The following is a 27,959-nucleotide window of genomic DNA, read 5'->3' on the forward strand; positions in this document are numbered from 1 at the left end:
ATTTCAAACACAATCAATAAAACTCAAACTATAATCATACAGTATGTGAAATTAAATGAAACTCAACTGAATTGCCAAATAAGCTTTCTCATATGTTTGTTGTTGCCTCTGTAGTATGTATTCGATACCGGTTTTCTTGACAGGATTCTCACATTTTGATACTTATAAGATGTTCTCACTGGGGAAGTATAAAAGAAGGGGACAGGGCAATGTACCAATACCAATCATCCAAAAAAGGAAATTGCAAAAAACATGTTCATCCACTTTCTCACCCAAATGATAGTGATCCACCGCAGCTACTTTGGGGGTGGAGACGCCTCTTATAAGAAGAGGCACACAGGAAACAAAGTGCAGGAAGACAAGTTTCATTTGCAAAGGTTGAGTGTTGCAATATTTTCCTCACTGCATGCTAGTGAACAAAGTGAAGGAGAAGATGTCCAGGCAGGGACCCCTCTCCCTGCTCACCTGGATGGCAGCCATGGGTAAGCGCCGACTCACAGGATTTCCCTCAGCTTAATATTCAATTACATATTAAAGGGGTTGGACAAAACATCAGATCAACTCGTTAAAAAAAAAGTTAATTACTTTCATTACTATATATTTTATATTACAGTTTAGTTTTAGTTTTGCTATGCCTGACTAAATCTAAATCTAAACATGTTGAACTGTTCACACCATTGCAATCAATAGACAAAGTTGAAGTATTGTAGAGGAGGATATGTTTTCAAAACGGATGCTTAACTTGCACAAGGATCAGTTATGAAAAAGAAAGGTGCCTAATGTTGCCATTTCCATCGGCTAATGGGGATCCCAATAAAATCTAAATCTAATGCTCTAAATGTTCTTTACTTGTTAGATGCTCCATTGTCATTATTTTGGGGTCTTTTTAGAAAACAGAACTAGTCATACAGTATCTGTACTCGTGGTTTCACGTCAATAACGGTAACCGACTTCCCCTTTTTTCAATTTGAGGCAGTAGTTGGTTGGAACCTTTTAAACCTAGATACAACTTTATTGTCGATTCATGGTTTTGAGACAGTCAATGAACTATTGGCCATTTATCACACATTTTTCATGGTGAAAAAGTCATAAAGAAGTTATTTACAATGTTACAGCTACATTCACTTTTGAGGGCAGTTCTGGTTAAACCACGGTAGCCTATAGCACACCTATGTTCAGTCAAGAATGTTGAAATTAGGATTCCTCAAAATACGTTTGTGCACCTTTTCATCCATGTGCACAAATTACAGACTGAACTTTTACTTGTTTTCACCAGAGCCTGCGCCAGACTATGATCAGCTGGGGGCACTGCTTTTGATGCTATATTTCTAGTTAGGATATATATAATATATGCAACAAATCGTCCACCAACATGGTTCTGTGGCAATGCACCACATAACCAATAAGCAAAGCATTAACAATGAAGGTTTCAACACACACTGGACCAGAGCCATTTATTTGGGCTGGACTAACCAATTATGGGGCCCAGGGCAAGAACGTCTTTAACCAACTGTTAGCCTAAATGTAATTCAAAACACATCGGCGCCACCGATATGTTATGTTGTAACGATTTGGGAGAAGCCCAGGTAAAATGGAGACACGTTAATGCTCACCTGTGTCATCCAGACTATGTGCCAGCCCAGCGCTTAGCTGTTTTGTGCGTCTCCGCGGTGGGAGCGACAACATCAGGACCATGGCCAGAGGCCAAGCACTCGGCCAAATTGATAACACGACAGTCTCATCATAATGCACAACAACAGAAATGTATGAATTTACTTTAGGAAAAGTTCTGAATGGACATAGAGAGAATAAGCAAACTCACAAGCATACCCGTCAAAAGGACCCAGCATTTAAAGCCACCAGCGCGTTTCAAACACACGAGCAAATCACACTTCTCCTTTCCTATAAACGTTGGCTAATAAAAACCTAGGCCTTGGATAATGCTAAAACAATGTAGCCTACCAAATTAATTGACAAGGAAAGTTTGAAGGGGGAGAGAGTATGCGATAGTATACCTTTATTATGAAGCGTTTATGATTTTTAAATCTGTCTCTGGTGGATATTCTATGACCCGGTCTTGCATAGCACAGGTCAGGGGGTATGACAGCATTGGCCTACGAATGATTGATTAATATATGAATTACCCGAATTTGTAACACATCTCTGTCTTCACTGTTCCCATCTTTCACAATTCACACTTCTCCGCTGGCATCAGCTCCACTGGCCCCTCTCTCTTCCCCTCTCCTCTGTCTATTGATAATAGCTCTTGTACGAGTATCCTAGCTCAACGCAAGTCCCAGGAATAGCAATATAGTTTGGCCACTTATTTTGAGCAATTTTTTAAACTAATATGGAGAAGCAGCTTGCTCTTGCTTCCTGAGCATAAAATAAGCTACAGGGTTGGCAAGGAACTGGTGGGAAGTTTTACTGGCTAGAGCATGTAGCTCTGGTGTAGTAATATTCATATCAATAAATAACTGTATCCAAATCTGTATCCAAATCTGTATCCAAATCTTGCCCACATAGTGCCGGCACTGGTTTTCACTGACCACAATCTAAAATATGAAATATGAAATGATGCCAATTTCCCGTGTTGTAGGGAAGATCGAATATCTACGATTTGTGTGAAATGCTGTATAAATTATGTATCTTATTGTACATCGTGGATTAGGCCTACTAGACAGCTAATATTTACGAATATCATTTTTATGCATCTAACCCAAATAGTTGTGTCTGTCATCCAATTGTACCCTTCTTTCTTTTCTTTGCCAGCTGTCTCTTCAATGGCTTTCAACATTGATGAAGCAAACCCAAAAATCTACAAGGGGGAGGAAAAGGATTTCTTTGGTTACAAAGTCCTGCAATTCATTTCTGGCAAAGACAAAGGGCAAGTGTTATTGTTATCATCATAGTGAAAAATGCTAAGTATTATGTTACAAACTTCTTCTGCAAAATAGTATCACACACCTGAGCAAACAAAAATGACAAAATGCACCTGTGTCTGCAAACATGCACTCTATACAGTTGAAGTCTGAAGTTTACATATACCTTAGCCAAATACATTTAAACTCGGTTTTTCACAATTGCTGACATTTAATCCTAGTACAAACTCCCTGTCTTAGGTCAGTTAGGATCACCTTTCCTCCAAACATAACGATGTTCATTATGGCCAAAGAGTTCTATTTTTGTTTCATCAAAAAGTACCGTCTTTGTCCCCATGTGCAGTTGCAAACCATAGTCTGGCTTTTTTATGGCGGTTTTGGAGCAGTGGCTTCTTCCTTGCTGAGCGGCCTTTCAGATTATGTCTATATAGGACTCGTTTTACTGTGGATATATATACTTTTGGACCTGTTTCCTCCAGTATCTTAACAAGGGCCTTTGCTGTTGTTCTGGGATTGATGTGCACTTTTCGCACCAAAGTACATTCATCTCTAGGAGACAGAACGCGTCTCCTTCCTGAGCGGTATGACGGCTGCGTGGTCCCATGGTGTTCATACTTGCGTACTACCTGTGGTAAATTCAATTGATTGGACATGATTTGGAAAGGCACACACTTGTCTATATCAGGTACTACAGTTGACAGTGTATATCAGAGCAAAAACAAAGCCACGATGTTGAAGGAATTGTCCGTAGAGCTCTGAGACAGGATTGTGTCAAGGCACAGATCTAGGGAAGGTTACCAAAAAATTCTGCAGCATTAAAGGTCCCCAAGAACACAGTGGCCTTCATCATTCTTAAATGGAAGAAGTTTGGAACCACCAAGACTCTTCCTAGACCTGGCCGCCAGGCCAAACTGACCAATCAGGGGAGAAGGGCCTTGGTCAGGGAGGTGACCAAGAACCCAATGGTCACTCTGACAGAGCTTTAGAGTTCCATCTCTGCAGCACTCCACCATTCAGGCCTTTATAGTAGAGTGGCTAGACTGAAGCCACTCCTAAGTAAAAGGCACATGACAGCCCGTGGAGTTTGCCAAAAGGCACCTAAAGACTCTCAAGACCATGAGAAACAAGATTCTCCGGTCTGATGAAACCAAAATTGAACTCTTTGGCCTGAATGCCAAGCGTCACGTCTGGAGGAAATCTGGCACCATCCCTACGGCAAAGCATGGTGGCAGCAGCAGCATCATGCGATGGGGATGTTTTTCAGCTGCAGGGACCGGGAGACTCAGAATCGAGGGGAAGATGAACGGAGCAAAGTACAGAGAGATCCTTGAAGAAAATCTGCTCCAGAGTGCTCGGGACCTCAGACTAGGGTGAAGGTTCACCTTCCAACAGGACAACGACCCTAAGCACACAGCCAAAACAACACAGGAGTGGCTTTGGGACAAGTCTCTGAATGCCCTTGAGTAACCCAGCCAGAGCCCGGACTTGAATTTGATCGAACATCTCTGGAGAGACCTGAAAATAGCTGTCCAGCGACGCTCCCCATCCAATCTCCCCTGATTGGATCTGCAAAGAAGAATGGGAAAAGCTCGAATATAGGTGTGCCAAGCTCGTAGCGTCATACCCAAGAGAACTCAAGGCTGTAATCGCTGCCAAAGGTGCTTCATCACAGTAACGAGTAAAGGGTCTGAATACATATGTAAAATCTGATCTTTCCATTTTATATTTTTAATTCATTTGCAAACATTTCTAATAACCTGTTTTTGCTTCGTCATTATGGGGAATTTTGTGTAGATTGATGAGGGGGGGAAAAAATGATTTCATCCATTTTAGAATAAGGCTTTAAAAAATATATATTTAACCTTTATTTTATTTAACTAGTCAAGTTAGTTAAGAACAAATTCTTATTTACAATGACGGCCTACACCGGCCAAACCTGGACGACACTGTGCCAATTGTGCACCGCCCTATGGAACTCCCAATCACGGCCGGTTGTGATACAGTGGATTTGAGCCAGGGCGTCTGTAGTGACGCCTCTAGCACTGAGATGCAGTGGCTTAGACTGCTGCGCCACTCGGGAGCTGTAACGTAACAAAATGTGGAAAAAGTCAAGGGGTCTGAATACTTTCCGAATGCACTGTATGTGTATTAAAGTAGTACAAATGTTAGTACCTGGTCCCATATTCCTAGAACGCAACGATTACATGAAGCTGTGACTCTACAAACTTGTTGGATGCATTTGCTGTTCGTTTTGGTTGTGTTTCAGATTATTTTATGCCCAATAGAAATTAATGGTAAATAATGTGTTGTGTCATTTTAGAGTCACATTTATTGTAAATAAGAATAGAATATGTTTCTACACACTTCCACATTAATGTGGATGCTACCATGATAACAGATACTCCTCAATGAATCTTGAAAAATGAGAAAGTTACACGTACAAATATCATACCCCAAGACATGCTTAACTCTCACCAGGTTAGCATTGTTTTAGGGGGTATGATATTTATGCCTCTGTGACTTCATCACTCATTACTATTCAAGATTCATTGAGGATTAGCCGTTATCATGGTAGCATCCACATTAACGTGGAAGTGTTCCAAAACATATTCTATTCTGATTTTGTTTCTTAAATGATGTGAGCTGCATCCAATGCCCATGACTAATGTGCATCGGTGAATTGGTTATGCATACGTTGATGGAATGGAAATTCTGACTTGTGTTTCGTCATATCACACCTCTGACAACATCCTGCTTCCCTCCTTCACCATGCAGCTGCTATTCTCACCTTAGTAACCAAAAGAAAACAGATGTACAAAAGTAATTTACCACATTGTCAGAAACCATTCTTGTTCTAAAGTTTGTCATATATATAAGAAGTGGATACAGGCTCATCTAAATCGACCAAACTAACCTTTCACCCACAGGGTAATGGTCAGTGCTCCATATCAGAAGAACGGATCTGGTGGAATCTGTACATGTGCTCAAGACACAACAAGCTGTAAAGACTTTTACACTCCTCAAGGTAGAGATGGAAGTTGATGATACACTATACTGTACTTACTGGACTGCAATTTAGAAAGGTGGTTACCTTAACAAAATGAATAATTATACGAATTATTAGAACATGTAACACCTATCACGGTAACCATGGCTAATCGATATTTGTCAGAGTATTACAATATTGCTGAAATGTCAACAAGATCTTGAAAATGAGAAACACTAGTTGATTCTGCAAGTTTGCCTTTTGCCTTCCAACAGGAACTGACACAATCAAGTACATTGGACTGTCTATGGCTGGACAATCTACTTCTCCTCCAACGTTCACTGTAAGATAACCACCAAACAGTTATTTTGATCATGTTCTTGTTTTCAAATACTCCATGTGAGTGTACTGTACATATGTAATACATATGTTTGGCAGCATTTACATAGGCAGCCCATTTCTGAATTTGTCTTCACTAATTGGTCTTTTGACCAATCAGATCAGCTCCACCAATTAGTGACAAAAAATATCAGAATTGGGCTGCCTGTTTAAACCTGAATGACTTGTTTCACTTGAGCCATAAAACAATAGCTCAGCAATCTAAAAATTATCATGGCAAATTCCTGTAACTCTCTCTTTTGAAGATATCTGCGGTCCACCAGACAATCCATTATTTTATCACATTTACAATGACGTATTCTCCTCATTCAGGCCTGCAGCCCTGGCCTGGCACACAAGTGTGATGGGAACTCCTATCTGAACAGTATCTGTTATCAGTTCAACAGCCAGCTCCAGATCACCTCGAACTTCACACCTGCCTTCCAAGGTATAACGGCGAAACTTGAAGACAATTGTCGATAATAATAACATAACCCAAAAGTTTTAGGTATACATTGACTGTTTATTCATGTCATGCTAAATTACATTAGGATTAGGTCACAAAATATTAATTGTGAATTATAAGATCTGGTTTCCTGAATATGTAAAGAATGTTGTGAGTGTTATCCATCATATACATTTATGTAATTCACTTTCTCTTCCAGAATGTACTAAGAAAATAGTGGACCTCGTTTTCCTCTTTGATGGATCAGGAAGCATGACAAAGGATGAATTTAATGAGAACAAAGGTTTCATAAACAATATCATGACAACCCTAAAAAACTCTTCAATCAAGGTATTTTTCCCTTTTCAATTTCATAACTTGAATCATGCTCGTGAGGTTGCTGAACATACATCTGTTTATCTACACTCTTAGAAGTAAAGGTGCCTAGAAGAACCTTTTGGGTTGCCACACCGGCTGAACCTTTACAGTTCAAACAGGTTCCTTGAGGAACCCCTCTGAAATGGGTCTTGGAGGAACCCCTGTGTAAAGGTCCAAACCGGAACCTTTTTCTGATGGGAGGAGTTACATTTTGAACCTTTTTAATAATATATTTTAGTGGTGGCAGCCTATCAGATTGGAGGTGTGGCTTTCAGACAGGCACTTTTTTGGCCACCCGTTAGCGTAAATGTCATTCCTGTTCATCATGTTAAGTTTCACACTGCAAACCTAAAGTCTTGAATAATTATACATATTATATATTTCAATATAATGTTAATAATATTATCTATTCTGTTTACATATAGTAATGAAGTGGCAACTCTTCCCACTTTGGAAGAGCATAGGCTCTGTAAGCCTCATTGATGCAACAAAAATATTTGGGTTTCACCTTCACAAGTGATGATAATACAGCAGAACAGATAAACAGGAGTGAAATTTACTCTAATGGGTGGCCTAAAAAATATATACAGTATCTTAAAGCCACACCCATACTAAGCCACACCTCCACTCCAGGGTTCCTCCACGAACCCGATACCTCATTGAACCGTTAAAGGTTCCTCCATGAACCCCACAACAAACTGAAGGTGCAAATATGAACCATTGACTAGCAATGGTTCCTTGTAGAACCTCAGTGGTTCCTTGAGGATCTTCAGGGTTCCTCGAGTCACCACTAATTCTAAGAGTGTATGTGCAATACCCATGTCGCTGCATGGAAAGTATGGAAGGAAATCAATATTAGTCATCTTTTCCTCTTTTTTTAAACCACAGTTCGCAGCGGTTCAGTTCTCACAGATAGCCAGGACAGTTTTCAACTTCAATGACTACCAAGAGGGGAGAGCCTTGACTAATCTTTGGAAAGAAGAGCACATGGCTGATCTAACCAACACACATCAGGCGATAGACTTTCTTTTGTAGGTCACAGTTGATCATTATTAATCAGTTTTAGTTGATGAAAGGGGATTGTGGTGTAAGAAAGATAGCTTGATCTGTTGTTTGTATACATCTAATTCAGGAAAAACATTTATGAAAACCAAACCGCCGGCGCCACCGCAGATGCAACTAAAGTACTGGTCATAATAACAGATGGAAATCCCAGTGATACTGATAGAAAGTTTAACTCTATCAAAAGAAGTGATGACAAAAACATCATCCGCTTCGTTATTGGGGTAAGTCCTTAAAATGGGAGAGCCTGCATGCCTCCAACACAACACCACACAATTGTATGACTTAATTCCATTACAACTGTTTCATTCCCATAACTACATGTTGACTAGGAGGTATGCTCTCCTCCTAGTTGAAACAACCAAAGGCCAATGTATTTGCATCTCTGTTAACTTCAAGTGAAATGGTTTGAAAATGTATCTCAATCCAGGGATGGAAGGTGTCGCTGTAGTCCTACTTATCCCACAACAATCTACGGTGAATGAAGAAGATTGAAATACAGCTAGTTTTTTATTAAACTGCCTTGTTCATCCTCATGCCTGTTAGCTAATGTTCTCAATTTACCGTAAATTCTCGATTTACCTTACGTCCCTAAATTGAGGTACATTTTCAAATAATTTCACTTGAAGAACACAGAGGTGCAAATATATTGGCAAATGGCCATTTCGACTAGTTGATCACCAGTGTATACCAGTGTTAGTGCTTTTAATGTATGATTTCAATGTATGCTGCTTACATTCATGTGTTTTCCCCAAATAATACACAAGCTGGGGAGTTTTTTAAAGCTGCAATGTATGTACCTTTTTGGGCGACCCGATCAGTTTCCCATAGAAACGTGTGTTATAGATCTGTCATTCTCATTGAAAGCAAGTCTAAGAAGCGGTAGATCTGGTTGATCTGTTCTATGTGCGCTATTTTTATGCTCCCCGTTTTTATGTTTCGATTTAGTGTCTTTTACTTTCAGTTTTGTACACCAGCTTCAAACAGCTGAAAATACAATATATTTGGTAATGGAAAATATATTTCACAGCGGTTTGGATGGTACAATGATTCTCTATACTTTACTTGCGCGTTTTGTCACAAACTGAAATGAAGCGAACTATTAGAAATGGCAGAGCGATTTCTGCATAGTGCATATTTCACCTGTTAGAATCCTTTGTGCTACATGCCACAGGGCCTACACACAACAAAGGCCATACTCTTGATCTCCTGCTGTCCTATGGTCTGAATATTGATAACTTGGAAACTATTGATGTTTGTCTCTGACCATCTCAGTATTGGTTTTAAAATGCTTTCTCCCCCATCTAAAAATGTGTCTGTTCCCACTCCCATCAATACCTCCACAACTGCTAGTAAATTTACCAATGCTTTTGGTAAATGATCCTGTTCTGTGTCATCACACTGATGATTTGCTGGTTCAATTACATACTGTATGTCAGGCTATTTTAGACTCAGTGGCACCAGTTAAAACCAAGAATAAACTGTCTGCCAGTCTCACCTTGGTTAAATGACCACACACGTGCCTTAAAAAGTATATACAGTATATATATATTTTTATAAATGCTGAAAGTAAAAGGAAAGCTTGCTAACGTCAAGTATTCTATGAGATAATGAAGGATCTGATGAAAAATTACAATGTTGTGGTTAAAGAGGCAAGAGCAAACTACTTCTCTACCCTGATTTAGCAGACAATATATGTTTATGTCCCTTGCCATTATTTTATATTACATGATTTTATAGAAAGTAGAATATAATTCAATTTAGCAAATTAAATAGAAAGGATATTTTTCCCATTCCAGAGTGAGAGTGCACATATTGAGCTTAAAAGTGATCATTTGAAACATGTCCTATAAACTAGATGTATAGTTATTTGGTAACTTTAGTTGTGAATGATACAAACCTTAGAATGCCTTAGAAATCAAAAGATATATGGGCTACATGATGTGACTATAGGCTATTGATGATTCGAGAAAGTCAACAAACTTTCGCTCTGTTCCTTGTCTCAGACTGCACACACTGTTCTCTCATCAAATGATCATATTTTCGCTCCATCAATTACAGATTTTCTTTACTGATAAGACAAATTCGTTTTGATTTAGAATGGCCCATTGTCAAATGGGCAGGAACAGGGGCATGAAAAAAAATATGCACTCGAATCATCCTAATGCACTCGAATAGCGAATGGAGGCCACTTTCCCGGCTGTTACATTTTTCCCTCGCATTGGTCAGGCTACTTCGGTCGGGAACATCGATAGTATGTTTTCACAACGAAACATATTTCATTAAACTGTTGACAGTCCCTCTCTGCACGCACTGTGAGCTATTCTGTAGCTAAAGGTAATGTGTCAGCCTTTTGAAAATATACAAAATTCCCTATTACTAGGCTATTCAAAATCAAATAATAATTCACTATAATTGTAGGCTAACTCAGATTTTTATTTTAGACCAATTATGTACCAAGATATCTTAAATCAGTATTTAAAAAAAAAAACTTTTCTGCCGTGTGTAATATGCAGTAGGCACAGTCATTATTTTCATTCCGGGTTTTTTTTTTGGGGGGGGGGGGCGTATGCATAAGCTCTAGTGTTTTGAATGAATCATCATCACCTTAGAAAGCGCTGTCTATTTCGTTGTGTTGGACAACGAAATGTTTTCCACTCAGTTTCAACCTGTTGTTGAACTTCTTTCTTCAAATTGATCAATCACAATGAGGTGAGTTTTAAAACAACATACTGTTTTGATGATAAGTGTTCATTTGCGAGTTGGGTACTACTAACTCATGTCCAGAGTGCATAAGAGGAGATTACTGTGACTCACAGTTATGTAGAGTTTTTCAATGAGCATGGGTGGTTCAGTATCATCCCCAACACCTATTCACTATGGTGTCCCTCAGGGATCAATTCTGGGCCCCATTTTTCACCCCTTGTACATGCTTCCCATTGGTGAGATCATCCGCAATCATAACATTCAGTTTCACTGCTATGCAGATGACACGCAGCTTTGCTTACCAATCAGACCCAGTGACCAACCTAGTGTAGCTACCATTCACAAGTGTCTTGTTGACATCAAATGTTTGACAATTTATTCAGCTCAACGATAAGAAATCTGAGGTTATTTTATTTGGCCCCCACCTGACCTTGAGCTGCATGTGAAGGTTGTCCAGACCCGCCTTTACGATATCATCTAAGAAATACAGAGCCTTCCGTAATTATTGGGATAGTGAAGCATTTTTTTTATTTTGTCTCTATACTCCAAAAGTTTGGATTTGAAATGAAACAGTTACTATGAGGTTAAAGTATAGATTATCTACTTTTATTTGAGAGTATTTGTGTAAATATTGGTTGTACCATTTAGAAATGACAACACTTTCTATACATACTGTAGTTCCCATATTTTAGGATGCCAAAAGTATTGGGATTGGATTGACAGGTGTTTCTGGTTAGTCAGGTGTGTTCCGTGACATCATTTGTGCAGGCACAAGAGAGCTGTCATTGCCTAGTCTTGATTCTAGGCTTTGCGTTTGCCTTTGGTGGAAGGAGAACTAAGTATTCCATCTTTAAGGCTTGGTTAAGCCCCATTCCATTTCTTAGATATTTTATCTCCCTATGAGCCAGGATGCAGCCTGAGATCCTCTGACAGGGCACTGTTGGCCATTCCAAGGTCCAGGTTGAATTTAAAAAAAAATCTCCTTCCTCCTGTCTATTACTTTTCTTTTTTTTGAATGATGTGAAGCACTTTGTTACTTGTATTAAAAAACGCTATACAAATACAGTTGTTATTATTATTATTATTGTTATTAGTAGTCTCAAGGGTCCAGTCCAACTTCCCAGTTACGATGTGAATGTTTAAATAGCATGCATATTGAAAAGGAAATTAGACATCACTATAATTCCTGTCCTCAAGTGATATATTTCTTGGCAGGTCAAGATTCTCGATTTGACGAAACTCAAGTCCCTGGCATCAGAGCCAAAAGAGAACAACACTTTCCTCATCCAGGACTACAACGGACTAAAAGGAATCCTAGACAACTTTCAAAAAAAGATCTTCAACATTGAAGGTACAACTCCAGATTCAGTTGAAATCCCTTAGTACTACTTACTTATTTTTCAGCAAAGTAGCTGTCAACGGAAATACTGGTCACCTCCTGAAATATACTGGTATTTATTTCTGGTGATAACACCTTACTCAAAACATTCCACAGTAGAAGTATTAATGTATCGCTAGTAATATCAGTGTTCGTATGTTCTAGGTTCCAAGACTGCTCTGGCTGGCAACTTGACAAAAGAGATGTCTCAGAGTGGGTTCAGCGCTGTCTACGTTAATAAGGTGAGATACACGATAGTATGTCCAGTATGTTTTATCATCTTAAATGTTCATTTGTAATATGTATAAATTGTTTTAAAATGTTTACGACAATGCTTCTACATTGTACTACAAATCCATATAAATGCTTAAATACTCATTTAAAAATGTAATGACCACCATTGCAACTAGTTTGTAGACACAATATATAGTTAATGAATGCTTATTAATAAAAATGTCATACAATATGACCCATTGTTTTATTTCCTCTACAGGACACCTTGGTTCTGGGCTCAGTGGGATCAAACAACTGGCGTGGTTCTCTCTTTGAGACTGAGGGTCTGGGATCAGAGGAAAGGGAAATTCAGGACTCCACCTTGGACAAAGATTCCTATATGGGTAATGGAACATTAAGCTCAAAAAAATATATTGCTCAAAAGTGAATTTGAACAAACACTATTTACAAAGCTCCATTAGTTCAGATGTTTCAGAGAAGTGAGTGTAGTTACAATGTACCTACAGTTCTTTATTGTTCCTATAGGATACTCTGTAGCTGTTGGGAAGAAGAACGAGAACCTTCTATATTTTACCGGAGCACCAAGATCTGAACACATGGGACGGATCCTACTTTTCAACAAGGTTAACAACAACTGGACTGTGGCACAAAAATTGTCTGGAGAACAGGTTGGTAACATTAGATATTTCTGTAAGCAACGTGGTATATCAATCAAGTTACACAATAGGGACAGCATGAAACCAGCTTTTGGGGTCACGTCAACGGTTGAATCGCTACTCCCATAGTAAAGAGGAACACAGTCACTTTTTATGTTAAATGATGAGTTCCATTCAACACCTGAGTGCTTCTTAAAATATTTCAAAACAATTTTTGTATGAATGTAAGTTTTGATTTTCTCAGATGGGCTCCTACTTCGGGGCAGAGCTGTGTTCTGTGGACATAGACTCAGACGGCAACACAGACTTCCTCTTGGTGGGTGCACCAATGTTTCACCAACCACCGAGAGAGGGCAGGATCTACGTCTACACACTGACTGATAAGGTGGGCTTAACTGTGAATCTCTGAAAAACAGGTTCAAATGCTGCAATTTGTGGTTGAATATGTTCATCAGGGACAAAGTGATCTGGAAGCTGATATTGATTCATTTGTATATAAATATCCATCCTCTTCAATAACACTGCACAAAAAGACAATGTAATATGGATTTATCTTCATGTGATCTCTCCTTTATTAGCTGGAACTGAGGATGGAGATGAATGTTTCAGTGCTGGCTCGGGGTAGATTTGGCTCCTCCATCTCCTCTCTCACAGACCTGAATGGAGATGGGCTGAAGGATGTAGCTGTGGGCGCTCCACTTGAGGACGATCACAGGGGGGCCGTGTACATCTACCTGGGTGAAAAGCTAAAGGGGATCCGCCCTGAATTCAGCCAGGTGAGGCAGACGAAGATGGAAATCATTCAAAAAGGCTCTTCATGATCAAAGAAAACAGACATCCCTCCTGGGATATCAATATCAATGCCTTTTCATTAAATGTTTGTCTTCTTACTGCAGCACATCTCAGCTGCGAGGATGAGATCTAAGCTCCAGTTCTTTGGCCAGACGATTGATGGGAAGATGGACCTGGGTGAGGATGGACTGACTGACATCGTAGTAGGAGCGCGTGGCGCAGTTGTCGTCTTGAGGTACGAGTCCAAAAAAGGATAAGAAAAGACAGCTGGTTTAAAAGGACAGTAAAAATATCCCACTAGTGTGTGATCTGCACTGAATGGGGGCTGAACGCAATGAGGTGTTGGCGGTGCTACCCAACATCGTACAATGTAAGCTAACATCACTGTCTTTATCTCAATCGCTCACAGGTCCAGACCGGTCCTCAGCCTCTCTGCTCATCTCCACTTCCATCCCTCGGAGATCAGCACTGATAACTTTGACTGTCTGGCAAAAGAGATCATTTCCCCCGTGGTGACTTTAACAGCTTGCTTTAACATGGCAGAGGCAACAAAGAGTAAAGCTGGTAAGAACCCTCAGAACATTAGGAACACTGATGGCTTTGTGCTTTCCAACAGAAATCATGATCTGAGAACACATAATTGTGGCCTTGGTGGTCTAGGTCGGAGCCTTGGTGCATAGCTAAATTACTGACCCCAATACGTGGGTCTTGGTCTCTTCCAAGTCTGAAGACCAGTGGAGGCTGCTGAGGGAAGGACGGCTCATAATAATGTCTGGAACAGAGTAAATGGAATGGCATCAAACACATAGAAACCATGTTCCGCTCCAGCCATTACCACAAGCCCGTCCTCCCTAATTAAGGTGCCACCGACCTGTGGTGAAGACCCAGATGAAGTCCAAGTGTTTTGAAAGGTTGGACCTTGGTCTGGATCTGGGTCACAAGAGTTAAGGTCTTGACTCCATCTCTGCTTTCTACTTTAATGGTCTTCATCAGCAGGCAACCATGAGGTTCAGAACTTCTCTCCCTGATAGGGAAGCCATTTACGACTCTTGTGTACTTTTCCAGAGGCGCTGAGTGCAGGGATGAACGTCTCCTACTCGCTGAATGTGGATCCAGTGAGACAGAGGAGCCGAGCCTTTTACAGTGACACGGAAAAAGGGGACAGAAGTCTTCTCTCTACTGTGGAGCTGAGAAAGAAGTGGACCTGCTTCAACCACTCAGTCTACATGACAGTATGATCAATGCGAAACTGTAGCTATGCAACAATACAACAATCATAATGTCTCTCGTAAAGAGGGGATTTAATGAATAACATTAAGTTGTTAGGTTGTTGAATTATTATTGAATTGTTATTGTGTATTGATCTTATTCAGTGATGAGAAGAATGAGGGTTTTTCAGGACTATGGATAGGGAAATTAATGCCACATTTTCTTTTCTTCCAGCAATGCGTGATTGACACATTATCGCCCATAATCATCCAACTTAATTTTTCTCAATCTGAAATCCAACAAGAGGGTCGATCTGCCATTCTGAATACTGACAGTCCTACAAAGGCTGTGGTCGAGGTACGAGGAAACGTTCTGGGTCTGACTAAAACCTGTTCACTTACAATGATCAACAGTACTAGCAATTACTATGGACTGAGTATTGTAATTTAGCCAAAGACCTGTGAAAACAGGTCATCTAAACACATTCACAGTTGTCTTGAATTCATCACAGGTGCCCTTTGAAAAGAACTGCAAAGAAAATGAAACCTGTTTGGCAGAGCTTGAGGTGGACCTCAACTTCATGTAAGTGTCTGATAAACAGACGCCACATAAAGTAACTTGTTTTTAGCTATAATAATTACTAACTGCTCAAAATGTTTTCTGACTGTACGGTCTTGTCTCTCTTATCAGCACATCGACTTTATTAGTGGTGGACCAGAGTTACTTCAACGTGACTATAAGACTGTCCAATCACGGGGATGACTCCTACAACACCAGTCTAACCCTCCTCTACCCTCCTGGCCTCTCATTCTCCATGATGCATCTTCTGAAGGTAATATCGACACCCCTCCATCTATTGTGTAATTCATTCTGATGTTTTCTTCTTGCTCTCATCTAAACCAGTGTTATTAAATCCTGGAGACCCAAATCATGTTCAGCCAATCAAGGGTTTGATGATTAGTTTAATCAGTGGTGTTCCTCCTGGGCTGGAACAAAAGCTTTCCTTGCACATCTTGTGGGTCTGCAGAACCAGGATAGAAGAACATTGATTTAAACATCAGTTTTCCGCCAAACATTTAAATGTTCCCTACATGTGCTAATTATTCACAAAATTTAGCAACATATTAAGTTTTGAATGTATTAATTCCTTAAACTGTTTGTTTATTTTACACTACGTCAGTGACTCAGATGTACAAACCGGAATTATTTACACACTTGACATATTGTCTGTATTCCATAGTCCACAAGGAGAACTGTGTTCAGCTGTGGCGGTCTGGAAGATGAAATTGACAGAACTACATGCAGTGTCAGCCTCCCTGTCTACCGTAGTAAAACTACAGTGAGTGATTACTTAGATATACCAGTAAAAAATGCTCAAATGTAAATACACTGGTAAACCTTTCAAATGTTCTTAAATGATAAAGACTCAGAGCTAAAAAATGTGACAAATCAGTAACTCAATCTCATTAAAACAGCTTTGATCTTTGAGTGATAATTGCCTTGTGTGTAAAAAATTATACTTAATCAATTTTGAATTCAGGCTGTAACAAAATGTGGAATAAGTCAAGAGGTCTGAATACTTTCTGAAGGCATGCCTTGTACTTTGTTTCCACTTCCACAGTTTTTATGATCTCATTTCAAAATCGTCTTTATTTTTTCTTCTCAACTATGCCATCTTCTTTTCCAGGCCGTGTTCACCAGTAAATTCCATATTTTGAAAGAATACGACTGGAACGACACAATGGAGATGACCGTCATCGGACTGAGGTAGAAATCTGCTTCCACAATGTGAACATGTTAGAGCAGTAGCTAGAAGAGAGATTAGAATCAGCCCAGGAAACACCCTTCATTTCCCCATGTTGTCGAAGCATTGAACATACATTGCTTAAAACTAAGAACTAGTTTAATACAACCCCAATACTTTCTACTCAATTAGCTGAAGGACTTCATAGCATTCCATTTATGTACACAAAAAAATGCATTTGCCTTTGTTTTATTTACAGCGACAATGGAAACTCAACCAATAGTTCCCTAACCAGGACCATCCCTGTTCAATATGCAGTTGATATGGTAGCAAAAGCGTAAGTCTTTACAAGCCTATACTTAACATTTTGTTTGAGAATGACTCCGTCAAGTTTATTGAATAAAATCAAGGTGACTTATGTATCTTTTTGTTGTTGTTGAAGCCTTCCCCAAGACTCCACCACTTACATGAACTTTACTCTGGAGGACACATCACCTAAAAGACTGGTGAATGTATATGAGGTAAACAATCAGCTGCTATTGCTGTGACTGATCTTGAAATTGTGATTCACTCTGTGAGGGACATTTTTTCTGATGCTTTACACTCTAAAAACAAAACATACTTTTACTGTTACTCAAGCCGTTTACATGCATTCAATAATCCGATTAGTGTGAATACTCTGATTAATATAATAGTTTGATAAAAACGTTTAAATGCATTGCAAAAATAACAATTTCCCTTACAATCCGTTTTACATGGACAGCTGAAAATCAGGCTACCTGATGGGACTTCTGTCACAAATACGTTCTATCACAGTGATCATATTTACATTTACATTTAAGTCATTTAGCAGACGCTCTTATCCAGAGCGACTTACAAATTGGTGCATTCACCTTATGATATCCAGTGGAACAACCACTTTACAATAGTGCATCTAACTCTTTTAAGGGGGGGGGGTTAGAAGGATTACTTTATCCTATCCTAGGTATTCCTTAAAGAGGTGGGGTTTCAGGTGTCTCCGGAAGGTGGTGATTGACTCCGCTGACCTGGCGTCGTGAGGGAGTTTGTTCCACCATTGGGGTGCCAGAGCAGCGAACAGTTTTGACTGGGCTGAGCGGGAACTGTACTTCCTCAGAGGTAGGGAGGCGAGCAGGCCAGAGGTGGATGAACGCAGTGCCCTTGTTTGGGTGTAGGGCCTGATCAGAGCCTGAAGGTACGGAGGTGCCGTTCCCCTCACAGCTCCGTAGGCAAGCACCATGGTCTTGTAGCGGATGCGAGCTTCAACTGGAAGCCAGTGGAGAGAGCGGAGGAGCGGGGTGACGTGAGAGAACTTGGGAAAGTTGAACACCAGACGGGCTGCAGCGTTCTGGATGAGTTGTAGGGGTTTAATGGCACAGGCAGGGAGCCCAGCCAACAGCGAGTTGCAGTAATCCAGACGGGAGATGACAAGTGCCTGGATTAGGACCTGCGCCGCTTCCTGCGTGAGGCAGGGTCGTACTCTGCGAATGTTGTAGAGCATGAACCTACAGGAACGGGTCACCGCCTTGATGTTAGTTGAGAACGACAGGGTGTTGTCCAGGATCACGCCAAGGTTCTTAGCACTCTGGGAGGAGGACACAATGGAGTTGTCAACCGTGATGGCGAGATCATGGAACGGGCAGTCCTTCCCCGGGAGGAAGAGCAGCTCCGTCTTGCCGAGGTTCAGCTTGAGGTGGTGATCCGTCATCCACACTGATATGTCTGCCAGACATGCAGAGATGCGATTCACCACCTGGTTATCAGAGGGGGGAAAGGAGAAGATTAATTGTGTGTCGTCTGCATAGCAATGATAGGAGAGACCATGTGAGGATATGACAGAGCCAAGTGACTTGGTGTATAGCGAGAATAGGAGAGGGCCTAGAACAGAGCCCTGGGGGACACCAGTGGTGAGAGCACGTGGTGCGGAGACAGATTCTCGCCACGCCACCTGGTAGGAGCGACCTGTCAGGTAGGACGCAATCCAAGCGTGGGCCGCGCCGGAGATGCCCAGCTCGGAGAGGGTGGAGAGGAGGATCTGATGGTTCACAGTATCAAAGGCAGCCGATAGGTCTAGAAGGATGAGAGCAGAGGAGAGAGAGTTAGCTTTAGCAGTGCGGAGCGCCTCCGTGACACAGAGAAGAGCAGTCTCAGTTGAATGACTAGTCTTGAAACCTGACTGATTTGGATCAAGAAGGTCATTCTGAGAGAGATAGCAGGAGAGCTGGCCAAGGACGGCACGTTCAAGAGTTTTGGAGAGAAAAGAAAGAAGGGATACTGGTCTGTAGTTGTTGACATCGGAGGGATCGAGTGTAGGTTTTTTCAGAAGGGGTGCAACTCTCGCTCTCTTGAAGACGGAAGGGACGTAGCCAGCGGTCAAGGATGAGTTGATGAGCGAGGTGAGGTAAGGGAGAAGGTCTCCGGAAATGGTCTGGAGAAGAGAGGAGGGGATAGGGTCAAGCGGGCAGGTTGTTGGGCGGCCGGCCGTCACAAGACGCGAGATTTCATCTGGAGAGAGAGGGGAGAAAGAGGTCAAAGCACAGGGTAGGGCAGTGTGAGCAGAACCAGCGGTGTCGTTTGACTTAGCAAACGAGGATCGGATGTCGTCGACCTTCTTTTCAAAATGGTTGACGAAGTCATCAGCAGAGAGGGAGGAGGGGGGAGGAGGGGGAGGAGGATTCAGGAGGGAGGAGAAGGTGGCAAAGAGCTTCCTAGGGTTAGAGGCAGATGCTTGGAATTTAGAGTGGTAGAAATTGGCTTTAGCAGCAGAGACAGAAGAGGAGAATGTAGAGAGGAGGGAGTGAAAGGATGCCAGGTCCGCAGGGAGGCGAGTTTTCCTCCATTTCCGCTCGGCTGCCCGGAGCCCTGTTCTGTGAGCTCGCAATGAGTCGTCGAGCCACGGAGCAGGAGGGGAGGACCGAGCCGGCCTGGAGGATAGGGGACATAGAGAGTCAAAGGATGCAGAAAGGGAGGAGAGGAGGGTTGAGGAGGCAGAATCAGGAGATAGGTTGGAGAAGGTTTGAGCAGAGGGAAGAGATGATAGGATGGAAGAGGAGAGAGTAGCGGGGGAGAGAGAGCGAAGGTTGGGACGGCGCGATACCATCCGAGTAGGGGCAGTGTGGGAAGTGTTGGATGAGAGCGAGAGGGAAAAGGATACAAGGTAGTGGTCGGAGACTTGGAGGGGAGTTGCAATGAGATTAGTGGAAGAACAGCATCTAGTAAAGATGAGGTCAAGCGTATTGCCTGCCTTGTGAGTAGGGGGGGAAGGTGAGAGGGTGAGGTCAAAAGAGGAGAGGAGTGGAAAGAAGGAGGCAGAGAGGAATGAGTCAAAGGTAGACTTGGGGAGGTTAAAGTCACCCAGAACTGTGAGAGGTGAGCCATCCTCAGGAAAGGAACTTATCAGGGCGTCAAGCTCATTGATGAACTCTCCAAGGGAACCTGGAGGGCGATAAATGATAAGGATGTTAAGCTTGAAAGGGCTGGTAACTGTGACAGCATGGAATTCAAAGGAGGCGATAGACAGATGGGTCAGGGGAGAAAGAGAGAATGTCCACTTGGGAGAGATGAGGATTCCAGTGCCACCACCCCGCTGACCAGAAGCTCTCGGGGTGTGCGAGAACACGTGGGCAGACGAGGAGAGAGCAGTAGGAGTAGCAGTGTTATCAGTGGTAATCCATGTTTCCGTCAGTGCCAAGAAGTCGAGGGACTGGAGGGAAGCATAAGCTGAGATGAACTCTGCCTTGTTGGCCGCAGATCGGCAGTTCCAGAGGCTGCCTGAGACCTGGAACTCCACGTGGGTCGTGCGCGCTGGGACCACCAGGTTAGAGTAGCAGCGGCCACGCGGTGTGAAGCGTTTGTATGGTCTGTGCAGAGAGGAGAGAACAGGGATAGACAGACACATAGTTGACAGGCTACAGAAGAGGCTACGCTAATGCAAAGGAGATTGGAATGACAAGTGGACTACACGTCTCGAATGTTCAGAAAGTTAAGCTTACGTTGCAAAAAATCTTATTGACTAAAATGATATAGTACTGCTGGCTGGTGAAATAGGCTAGCTAGCAGTGGCTGCGTTGTTGACTTTGTTTGAAAGTGTAGCTGGCTAGGTAACCTCTAACTGGCTAGGTAACCTCGACAATTACTCTAGACTACACAATTATCTTGGATACAAAGACGGCTATGTAGCCAGCTAAGATCAAACAAATCAAACTGTTGTACTGTAATGAAATGAAATGTAATACTACCTGTAATACTACCTGTGGAGCAAAGCGGAATGCAACTACTCGCTCCAAACCAAACCGGAAGTGCGTATCGTAGAGGGAGAGGCAATAGAAGTGTTGTTTCTTGTATTATTGTCTTTTGTGTCTTTAGAGGACTGCTTCACCTTAATGTCCCCTTTCCCTTTTCTTCTGTCCTTATTTTGTCCCACTTTGTCCCTTCTTTGTCCCTTCTTCTCTTCTGCCAACTAGACACTCCTTGTTAGCTAGCTAGCTTCTTTCAGGAATGTCCCTAGCAACTGCCTAGCAACAGGTAAACAACTTAGCTAGCTAAGAAAACGGTATAATTTTATGAAAAATTGTTACTTTTTCAAAAGCCTTTCTTCTTTGTTTGCTGCTTGTTTGGTCTCCTATTCAGTTTGCAGTTTTCTTTTGATTTTTTTTCGATGTACTTTACTCTAAAAAAACATTTAAATTTCAATATTTGTAGGAGCTCATCTTTTCAGCTGCTGCTGCTTAATTTGGAACTCCGGAATCATATCATGTTTGGGAAGCCCAACCTTCCTCAATTCGTTATGGCATGGACTCTACAAGGTGTCGAAAGCATTTCACAGGGATGCTGGCCCATGTTGACTCTAATCCTTCCCACAATTGTGTCAAGTTAGATGGATGTCCTTTGGGTGGTGGACCATTTTTGATACACACAGAAACCTGTAGTGTGTGTGAAAAACCCAGCAGTCTTGCAGTTCTTGACACAAACTGGTGCACGTGACACCTACTACAATACCCCGTTCAAAGGCACTTAAATCATTTGTCTTGTCAATTCACTCTCTGAATGGCACACACACACAATCCATGTCTCAATTGTCTCAAGGCTTAACAAGCCTTCATCTACACTGATTGAAGTGGATTTAAGTGACATCAATAAGGGATCATAGCTTTCACCTGGATTCACCTGGTCAGTCTATATCATGGAAAGAGCAGGTGTCCTTAATGCTTTGTACACTCAGTGTATAAAGTTTGTATGCAACATTTTTTTGTTGCTCATGACCTTGCTCATGCTTAATTTGCTCATGACCTTACGCCTAGTAAGATCATCAGAGAAAGGTGTTTACATGACTAATGCTAAACTGAGTATTGCCATTATTAGTTTAATATTGAATTATTAGTGTGCATATAAACATATTCTCTGTCCACTGGAGGTTGGTGGCACCTTCATTGGGGAGGACGGGCTTGTGGCTATGGCTGAAGCGGATTCAGTGGAATGGTATCAAATATGTCAAACACATGGTTTCCATGGTTTCGATGCCATTCCATTTGCTCCGTTCCAGCCAATATTATGAGCCGTCCACTCAGTCGCCTCCACTGTCTCTGTTGCCCTAGGCTTGCTCTTTTGGGGGCTTAGGTATATGTTTTGTTACATGTTCTGTGACAAATGCCTTTGTATAAAAGCTCAATATAAATGTTATCGTTAGGTTGGTTAATTGAATGTGTCATTGTTTACAGGTGCAGAACTTAGGCATTACTCCTGTACCCATCACAGTCACCTTCACTTTCCCAACTAAGCTTGAGCACAGATTTGAAATGAAGGACTACGAAATATCTGTCTTACAGGTAAGCTGTTCAGATTTCCTACGAAAGTGCTGACATTTTACTGGCACAATTTCTGTCTATAGGAAACAGCCTAATACAAGTTTCCTTTCTTTTCTTTGAAGAACTACACTCAATGTGGAAAGGTTATCAATTCAACAACAGAGGTGAGAATTCAAATATGACACTCACTCTTGACATTGTTGGTAACTGATCCAATCAGGTTACAACTCAGTATAGTAAATCATGTTACTGAAACACACATGTTGCTTCTGGCTGTGTTTACAGTACTGCTCTCCAGAAAAATACTGCAAGTCCATCGAGTGTGACAGTTTCCTTTTGGAGAAGTTTTTGACAGTTACATTTGTGCTGTCTGGAAATGTTTCCTTCAAGGACCTCGATCAACATGCAAAGGTCTGTATTAAGACACCTTTAACAAAAGATGGTACAGAGTAACAACATGCTAATAATTAATAAGACCTTGAGACAGCAAACATCCCACTTTTAATCTTTGTCACATTTATTATTCTTTAGCACGCTACACCATTTAAGCTAGAAACGCCATTAAAACTTTTAAAGGTGCAGAGTGGTAAGGACCAGTGTGCTTCCATACAACTTTTTAAACTATTGAGCTTTTTGTCCTCCATCCACTTCGATGGGATTTCTTCAACATTCTAAAGGTTCCATTGTTAGACTCCCATGAATTCCAAGATATTATTACACAAATCAAGAGATACAGATGTCTTAATAACCGCATCAACTTCATTCATTAAGTTAACTTCCCACTGTTGACAACGCAATGCAAGAGACGTGGCAAGTAGCCTAGTAGTTGTTGAACTTTTGTAGGCTTTTCAATGGTCTTCAATGCGCAAAATCATACCGCAATAGTCTTCATCGCAAAAACATCATAAAAGGCATCTGATTTTATGATATAAACTTGAAGCCCATGCAAAAGACCAGGGACATGAACACGTGTCACTTGCCCGGCTTATTAACTGACAAATCAGCTACTTTCCCAACAATTTAGACAAACACTTAGAGGGTGTGGCATCTTGGTCTACTTCTCTGCTTTTCAAATCCAAAATCATAACAGAAATATATTTTACTTATCAAATGATGCAGCTTTGTTAGTGACTGCATTGACTGCATCAACTGTTACAAACAACTGACATTTTGACCATTTTCCGAGCATTTTATACCACAACTTAGACATTATAACATATGGGTCTACGTCTCTGCTATTCAAATCTGAATTCAGACAGTGTCAGGATGGTGTATTGGAGCCGAAGTCAAGTGCAGGAGAGCAGATACAATGAACATGCGCACTTTCATTATAGTTCCAAAAACGAGAGCACTACATGAAACAAACGCGCTCAAAAAACGGAACATAAAAGTATAGCGCGTAAACTAACACTACCTAACATGAAAACAATTACACACAAAACATGATGGGAAACAGAGGGTTAAATACAAGTAGCTTAATTAGGGAAATGATAACCGGATGTGTATGGAAACAAGACAAGACAAATGGATAGACGAAAAATGGAGCGGCGATGGCTAGAAAGCCGGTGACGTCGATCGCCAAACGTCGCCCGAACAAGGAGAGGGGCTGACTTCGGCAGAAGTCGTGACAGACAGCTGTTCTAGTAACCACATCAACTACTTTTCATCTGTACTTTTTGAAACATCTGCCGTTTTGACCACTTTCCCAACAAGTTCGACGAAGCTCTACGTTTTTGTCTAACTTCTCTGCTATTTAAATCTGAAATCAGAACACTTCTTCTACTACCACAAAATGCTTTTAAAGAATTGAAGCAAGGCACACCATTTCATTTAATGTTGTTCGACTAACAATATCTCACTCTACAGAGCTTGTCATTGCCAAAGAAATTCACTGGGGATAGAGAAACAGTCAACTTCATCAGTTTTGTCAAACTCAGCTATGACAAAAAACGATATGTCCAGACAGCGAGTGACCCAGCGGTAAGTTTCCTGTCAAACTTTTCTTCAACAAAGATACAAATATTTATTGAGCAAAGATTCACAAAAGCATACATTTTGTATATATTTCTTTGCTCATTAGGATAACTCTACAAGCTTCCACCAAACACAGGTAATTCCATTTGTGGAATTAAACTGATTTACTGTATAAGAATTGTTTTTAAAATGCTTGTTCCATCGTCACTCATGATCTCAAAATGTATTCCTCCAGATTGATGTTCAGGCTGAGATCATCATTCCTCCACGTACAGCGCTGATAATAGGTACAGGAGTTGGAGTAGGACTCTTTCTCCTGATCATCATCACAATGGCCATGTATATGGTGAGTATCAATGATGCGACAGAACCTTTGCTTCTGCATTGTAAGGACCAACACTTTGATTCATATTCTTCACACTGTTTTTCCTTTCTACTCAGCTGGGATGTTTCAAGAGAAAAAGGCCTGATGATAATGCACAGGAAGTAGGGAAAGAAGGGGAACAGTGTGACCAAGAGCTACAGCCTGAGAGTGGAGCAGTGGAGTCAAATCCTCTCCTTGACGACAGTCAAACAAAAAACAATGGCTTCCCCACTAGTGAGGCGGTAGGGGAGGGACCAAAAGAAGAACAGGATGTGTCAGAGTCAGAAGCAGGCTAATGGAGTAGAGAAACTCTTTTCACGCCACTTCCACATGGAAGGGACTTTTTCATAGCAGGTTAGGAGAACTTACGCAGCAGGTTAAGATAATTGACGTAGCAGGTTAGAGAAAGGAGTAGAGGTCCAAGCAAAAAAACCTCAGAGAATAATTGTTAGATTAATTAATATAGTCTGTCCTGACCACAGAATCACGCATATCACTCAATATGTGATTAAGTCTGAAATACATTTTTAAAAATACACTACCGTTCAAAAGTTTGGGGTCACTTAGAAATGTTCTTGTTTTGAAAGAAAAGCAAATTTTTTGTCCATTAAAATAACATCAAATTGATCAGAAATACAGTGTAGACATTGTTAATGTTGTAAATGACTATTGTAGCTGGAAATGACCGATTTTTTTATGGAATTATCAGCAACCATCACTCCTGTGTTCCAATGGCACGTTGTGTTAGCTAATCCAAGTTTATCATTTTAAAAGGCGAATTGATAATTAGAAAACCCTTTTGCAATTATGTTAGAACAGCTGAAAACTGTTGTGCTAATTAAAGAAGCATTAAAACAGGCCTTCTTTAGACTAGTTGAGTATCTGGAGCATCAGCATTTGTGAGTTCGATTACAGGCTAAAAATGGCCAGAAACAAATAACTTTCTTCTGAAACTCGTCAGTCTATTCTTGTTATGAGAAATTAAAGCTATTCCATGTGAGAAATTGACAAACTGAAGATCTCGTACAGCGCTGTATACTACTCCCTTCACAGAACAGCGCAAACTGTCTCTAACTAGAATATTAAGAGGAGTGGGAGGCCCCGGTGCACAACTGAGCAAGAGGACAAGTACATTAGAGTGTCTAGTTTGAGAAACAGAAGTCCTCAACTGGCAGCTTCATTAAATAGTACCCACAAAACACCAGTCTCAACGTCAACAGTGAAGAGGCGACTCCGGGATGCTGGCCTTCAAAAACAAGGACATTTCTAAGTGACCCCAAACTTTTGAACGGTAGTGTAGATGTTTCATGGACATTGATGTTTGATAAAACGTGACCAAAGTGATTCAGTATTATACATACTATATACTTTTTCAATGTTTATGTCAAGGTAAACATTTTTTTATCTTTGTATGATTGCTGTAATGTCATTAATTTAAAGTGCTATGTTCTTACTAGAGAAATGTACATTGGCAAAGAGCTTTATTGTTTCATGCGTTTCACATTATTCTGTAAGATGTACACTATATTTACAAAAGTATATGCACACCCCTTCAAATGAGTGGATTTGGCTATTTCAGTCACACCCGGTGCTGACAGGTGTATAAAATCAAGCCCACCGCCATGCAATCTCCATAGACAAACATTGGCAGTAGAATGGCCTTACTGGAGAGCTCAGTAATGCATACCCATAACATGATGCAGCCACCACCATTTCTTGAAAATATTACGAGTGGTAGTCAGTGATGTGTTGTGTTGGATTCTTTGCAGTATTACTTATCTGCATTATATTTCAAACAGGATGCATGTTTTGGAATATTTTTATTCTGTACATGCTTCCTTCTTTTCACTCTGTCATTTAGGTTAGTATTGTGGAGTAACTACAATATTGTTGATCCATCCTCAATTCTTTCATGTCACAACCATTAATAATTCAACTGTAACTGTTTTAAAATCCCCATTGCCCTCATGATGAAATCCCTGAGCAGTTTCCTTCCTCTACGGCAACTGAGTTAGGAAGGACGCATGTATCTTTGTAGTGACTGGGTGTATTGATACACCATCCAAAGCCTAATTAATAACTTCACCATGCTCAAAGGGAAATTCAGCATCTGCTTTTATCATCTACCAATCGGTGCCCTTCATTGTGAGTCATAGACAAATCTCCCTGGTCTTTGTGGTTGAACACAGAATGAGTCCATACAACTTATTATGTGATTTGTTAAGCACATTTTTACTCCATAAATAATTTAGGCTTGCCATAACAAAGGGGTTGAATACTTATAGACTAAAGACATACATTTTCTACAAACTTTCACTGACATTATGGGTGGTGTGTGTAGATCAGTGACACAAAATCTAAATTTAATCCATTTTAAAGTCAGGTTGTAACACGTGGAAAAAGTAAAGGGGTGTGAATCCTTTCTGAAGGCAAGAAAACCTCTACTTTCAGTTGTACATTTGACTTGTTTTATTTCAACTTTAAGTGGGTAGAGTATACAGGGGAAGTACTGTATTGTCAAGATCTAGTGTATTTGTGAATTGCACACCAATGTACTTTTGAGTTACTGTAAATACTTATTTGAGAAAAATTCATGATCATATTATAAAAACAATTAACATGCAAAAGAAACAAAAACTATGAACTAATGTTTAATACTAATCACAGTCAAATCCTGAAACGGCTCAACATAATATACCTTACTATAAGGAGGGAGAACCAATACACGCAATTTTTTTTGTATATAATTTTACACATGGGAACAAGAACCAGTTGAGTGTAATAACATTCCATTGTTCACTCATCGAATAACAGGAAATGTAGTCAGCAAGAGTGGAGGAAGAGAGAAAGTGTAAGTTGTTACTAGTTAACTGGCTAAGTGTTCTAGTATGTTACTTTCTGCTTTAATCAAATTAAAATAACATTAAAATGAACATGATTAGTGTTGAT

The 27,959-nt window shown here is 40.8% G+C and overlaps 1 protein-coding gene across 2 annotated transcripts; it reads left to right on the top strand.

Moving 5' to 3' along the window:
- Positions 1 to 333: 333 nt before the first annotated feature.
- LOC139567584 (integrin alpha-X-like) lies at positions 334 to 27,943 on the top strand. 2 transcript variants are annotated; one of them, XM_071388952.1, is made up of 31 exons: positions 334 to 482; positions 2,773 to 2,887; positions 5,810 to 5,907; positions 6,144 to 6,211; positions 6,580 to 6,694; positions 6,912 to 7,042; positions 7,958 to 8,100; positions 8,202 to 8,355; positions 12,053 to 12,188; positions 12,381 to 12,457; positions 12,709 to 12,832; positions 12,975 to 13,117; positions 13,350 to 13,490; positions 13,684 to 13,881; positions 14,002 to 14,132; positions 14,307 to 14,461; positions 14,963 to 15,129; positions 15,341 to 15,463; positions 15,618 to 15,688; positions 15,797 to 15,938; positions 16,347 to 16,445; positions 16,794 to 16,873; positions 17,110 to 17,187; positions 17,293 to 17,371; positions 22,586 to 22,693; positions 22,795 to 22,836; positions 22,958 to 23,083; positions 24,539 to 24,652; positions 24,753 to 24,782; positions 24,882 to 24,992; positions 25,088 to 27,943. In XM_071388952.1, the coding sequence occupies exons 1-31, from the start codon at positions 407 to 409 to the stop codon at positions 25,304 to 25,306; spliced, it is 3,594 nt and encodes a 1,197-aa protein (XP_071245053.1). In that variant the 5' UTR covers positions 334 to 406; the 3' UTR covers positions 25,307 to 27,943. The 2 variants fall into 2 exon arrangements, with proteins under 2 accessions (XP_071245053.1, XP_071245054.1); XM_071388953.1 differs by lacking the exon at positions 17,110 to 17,187.
- The last annotated feature ends 16 nt before the right edge of the window (positions 27,944 to 27,959 follow it).

The sequence above is a fragment of the Salvelinus alpinus genome, chromosome 2, assembly GCF_045679555.1.
Source record: "Salvelinus alpinus chromosome 2, SLU_Salpinus.1, whole genome shotgun sequence".
NCBI classification, from domain to species: Eukaryota; Metazoa; Chordata; class Actinopteri; order Salmoniformes; family Salmonidae; genus Salvelinus; species Salvelinus alpinus.

Bases quoted from the DNA above. Each gene is read 5' to 3' on its own strand.
- LOC139567584 (XM_071388952.1), top strand. From the start codon at position 407: ATGCTAGTGAACAAAGTGAAGGAGAAGATGTCCAGGCAGGGACCCCTC. The intron at 12,189-12,380 runs GTACAACTCCAG...CGTATGTTCTAG, and splicing joins AAAGATCTTCAACATTGAAG to GTTCCAAGACTGCTCTGGCT. The intron at 22,837-22,957 runs GTGAGAATTCAA...CTGTGTTTACAG, and splicing joins TTATCAATTCAACAACAGAG to TACTGCTCTCCAGAAAAATA.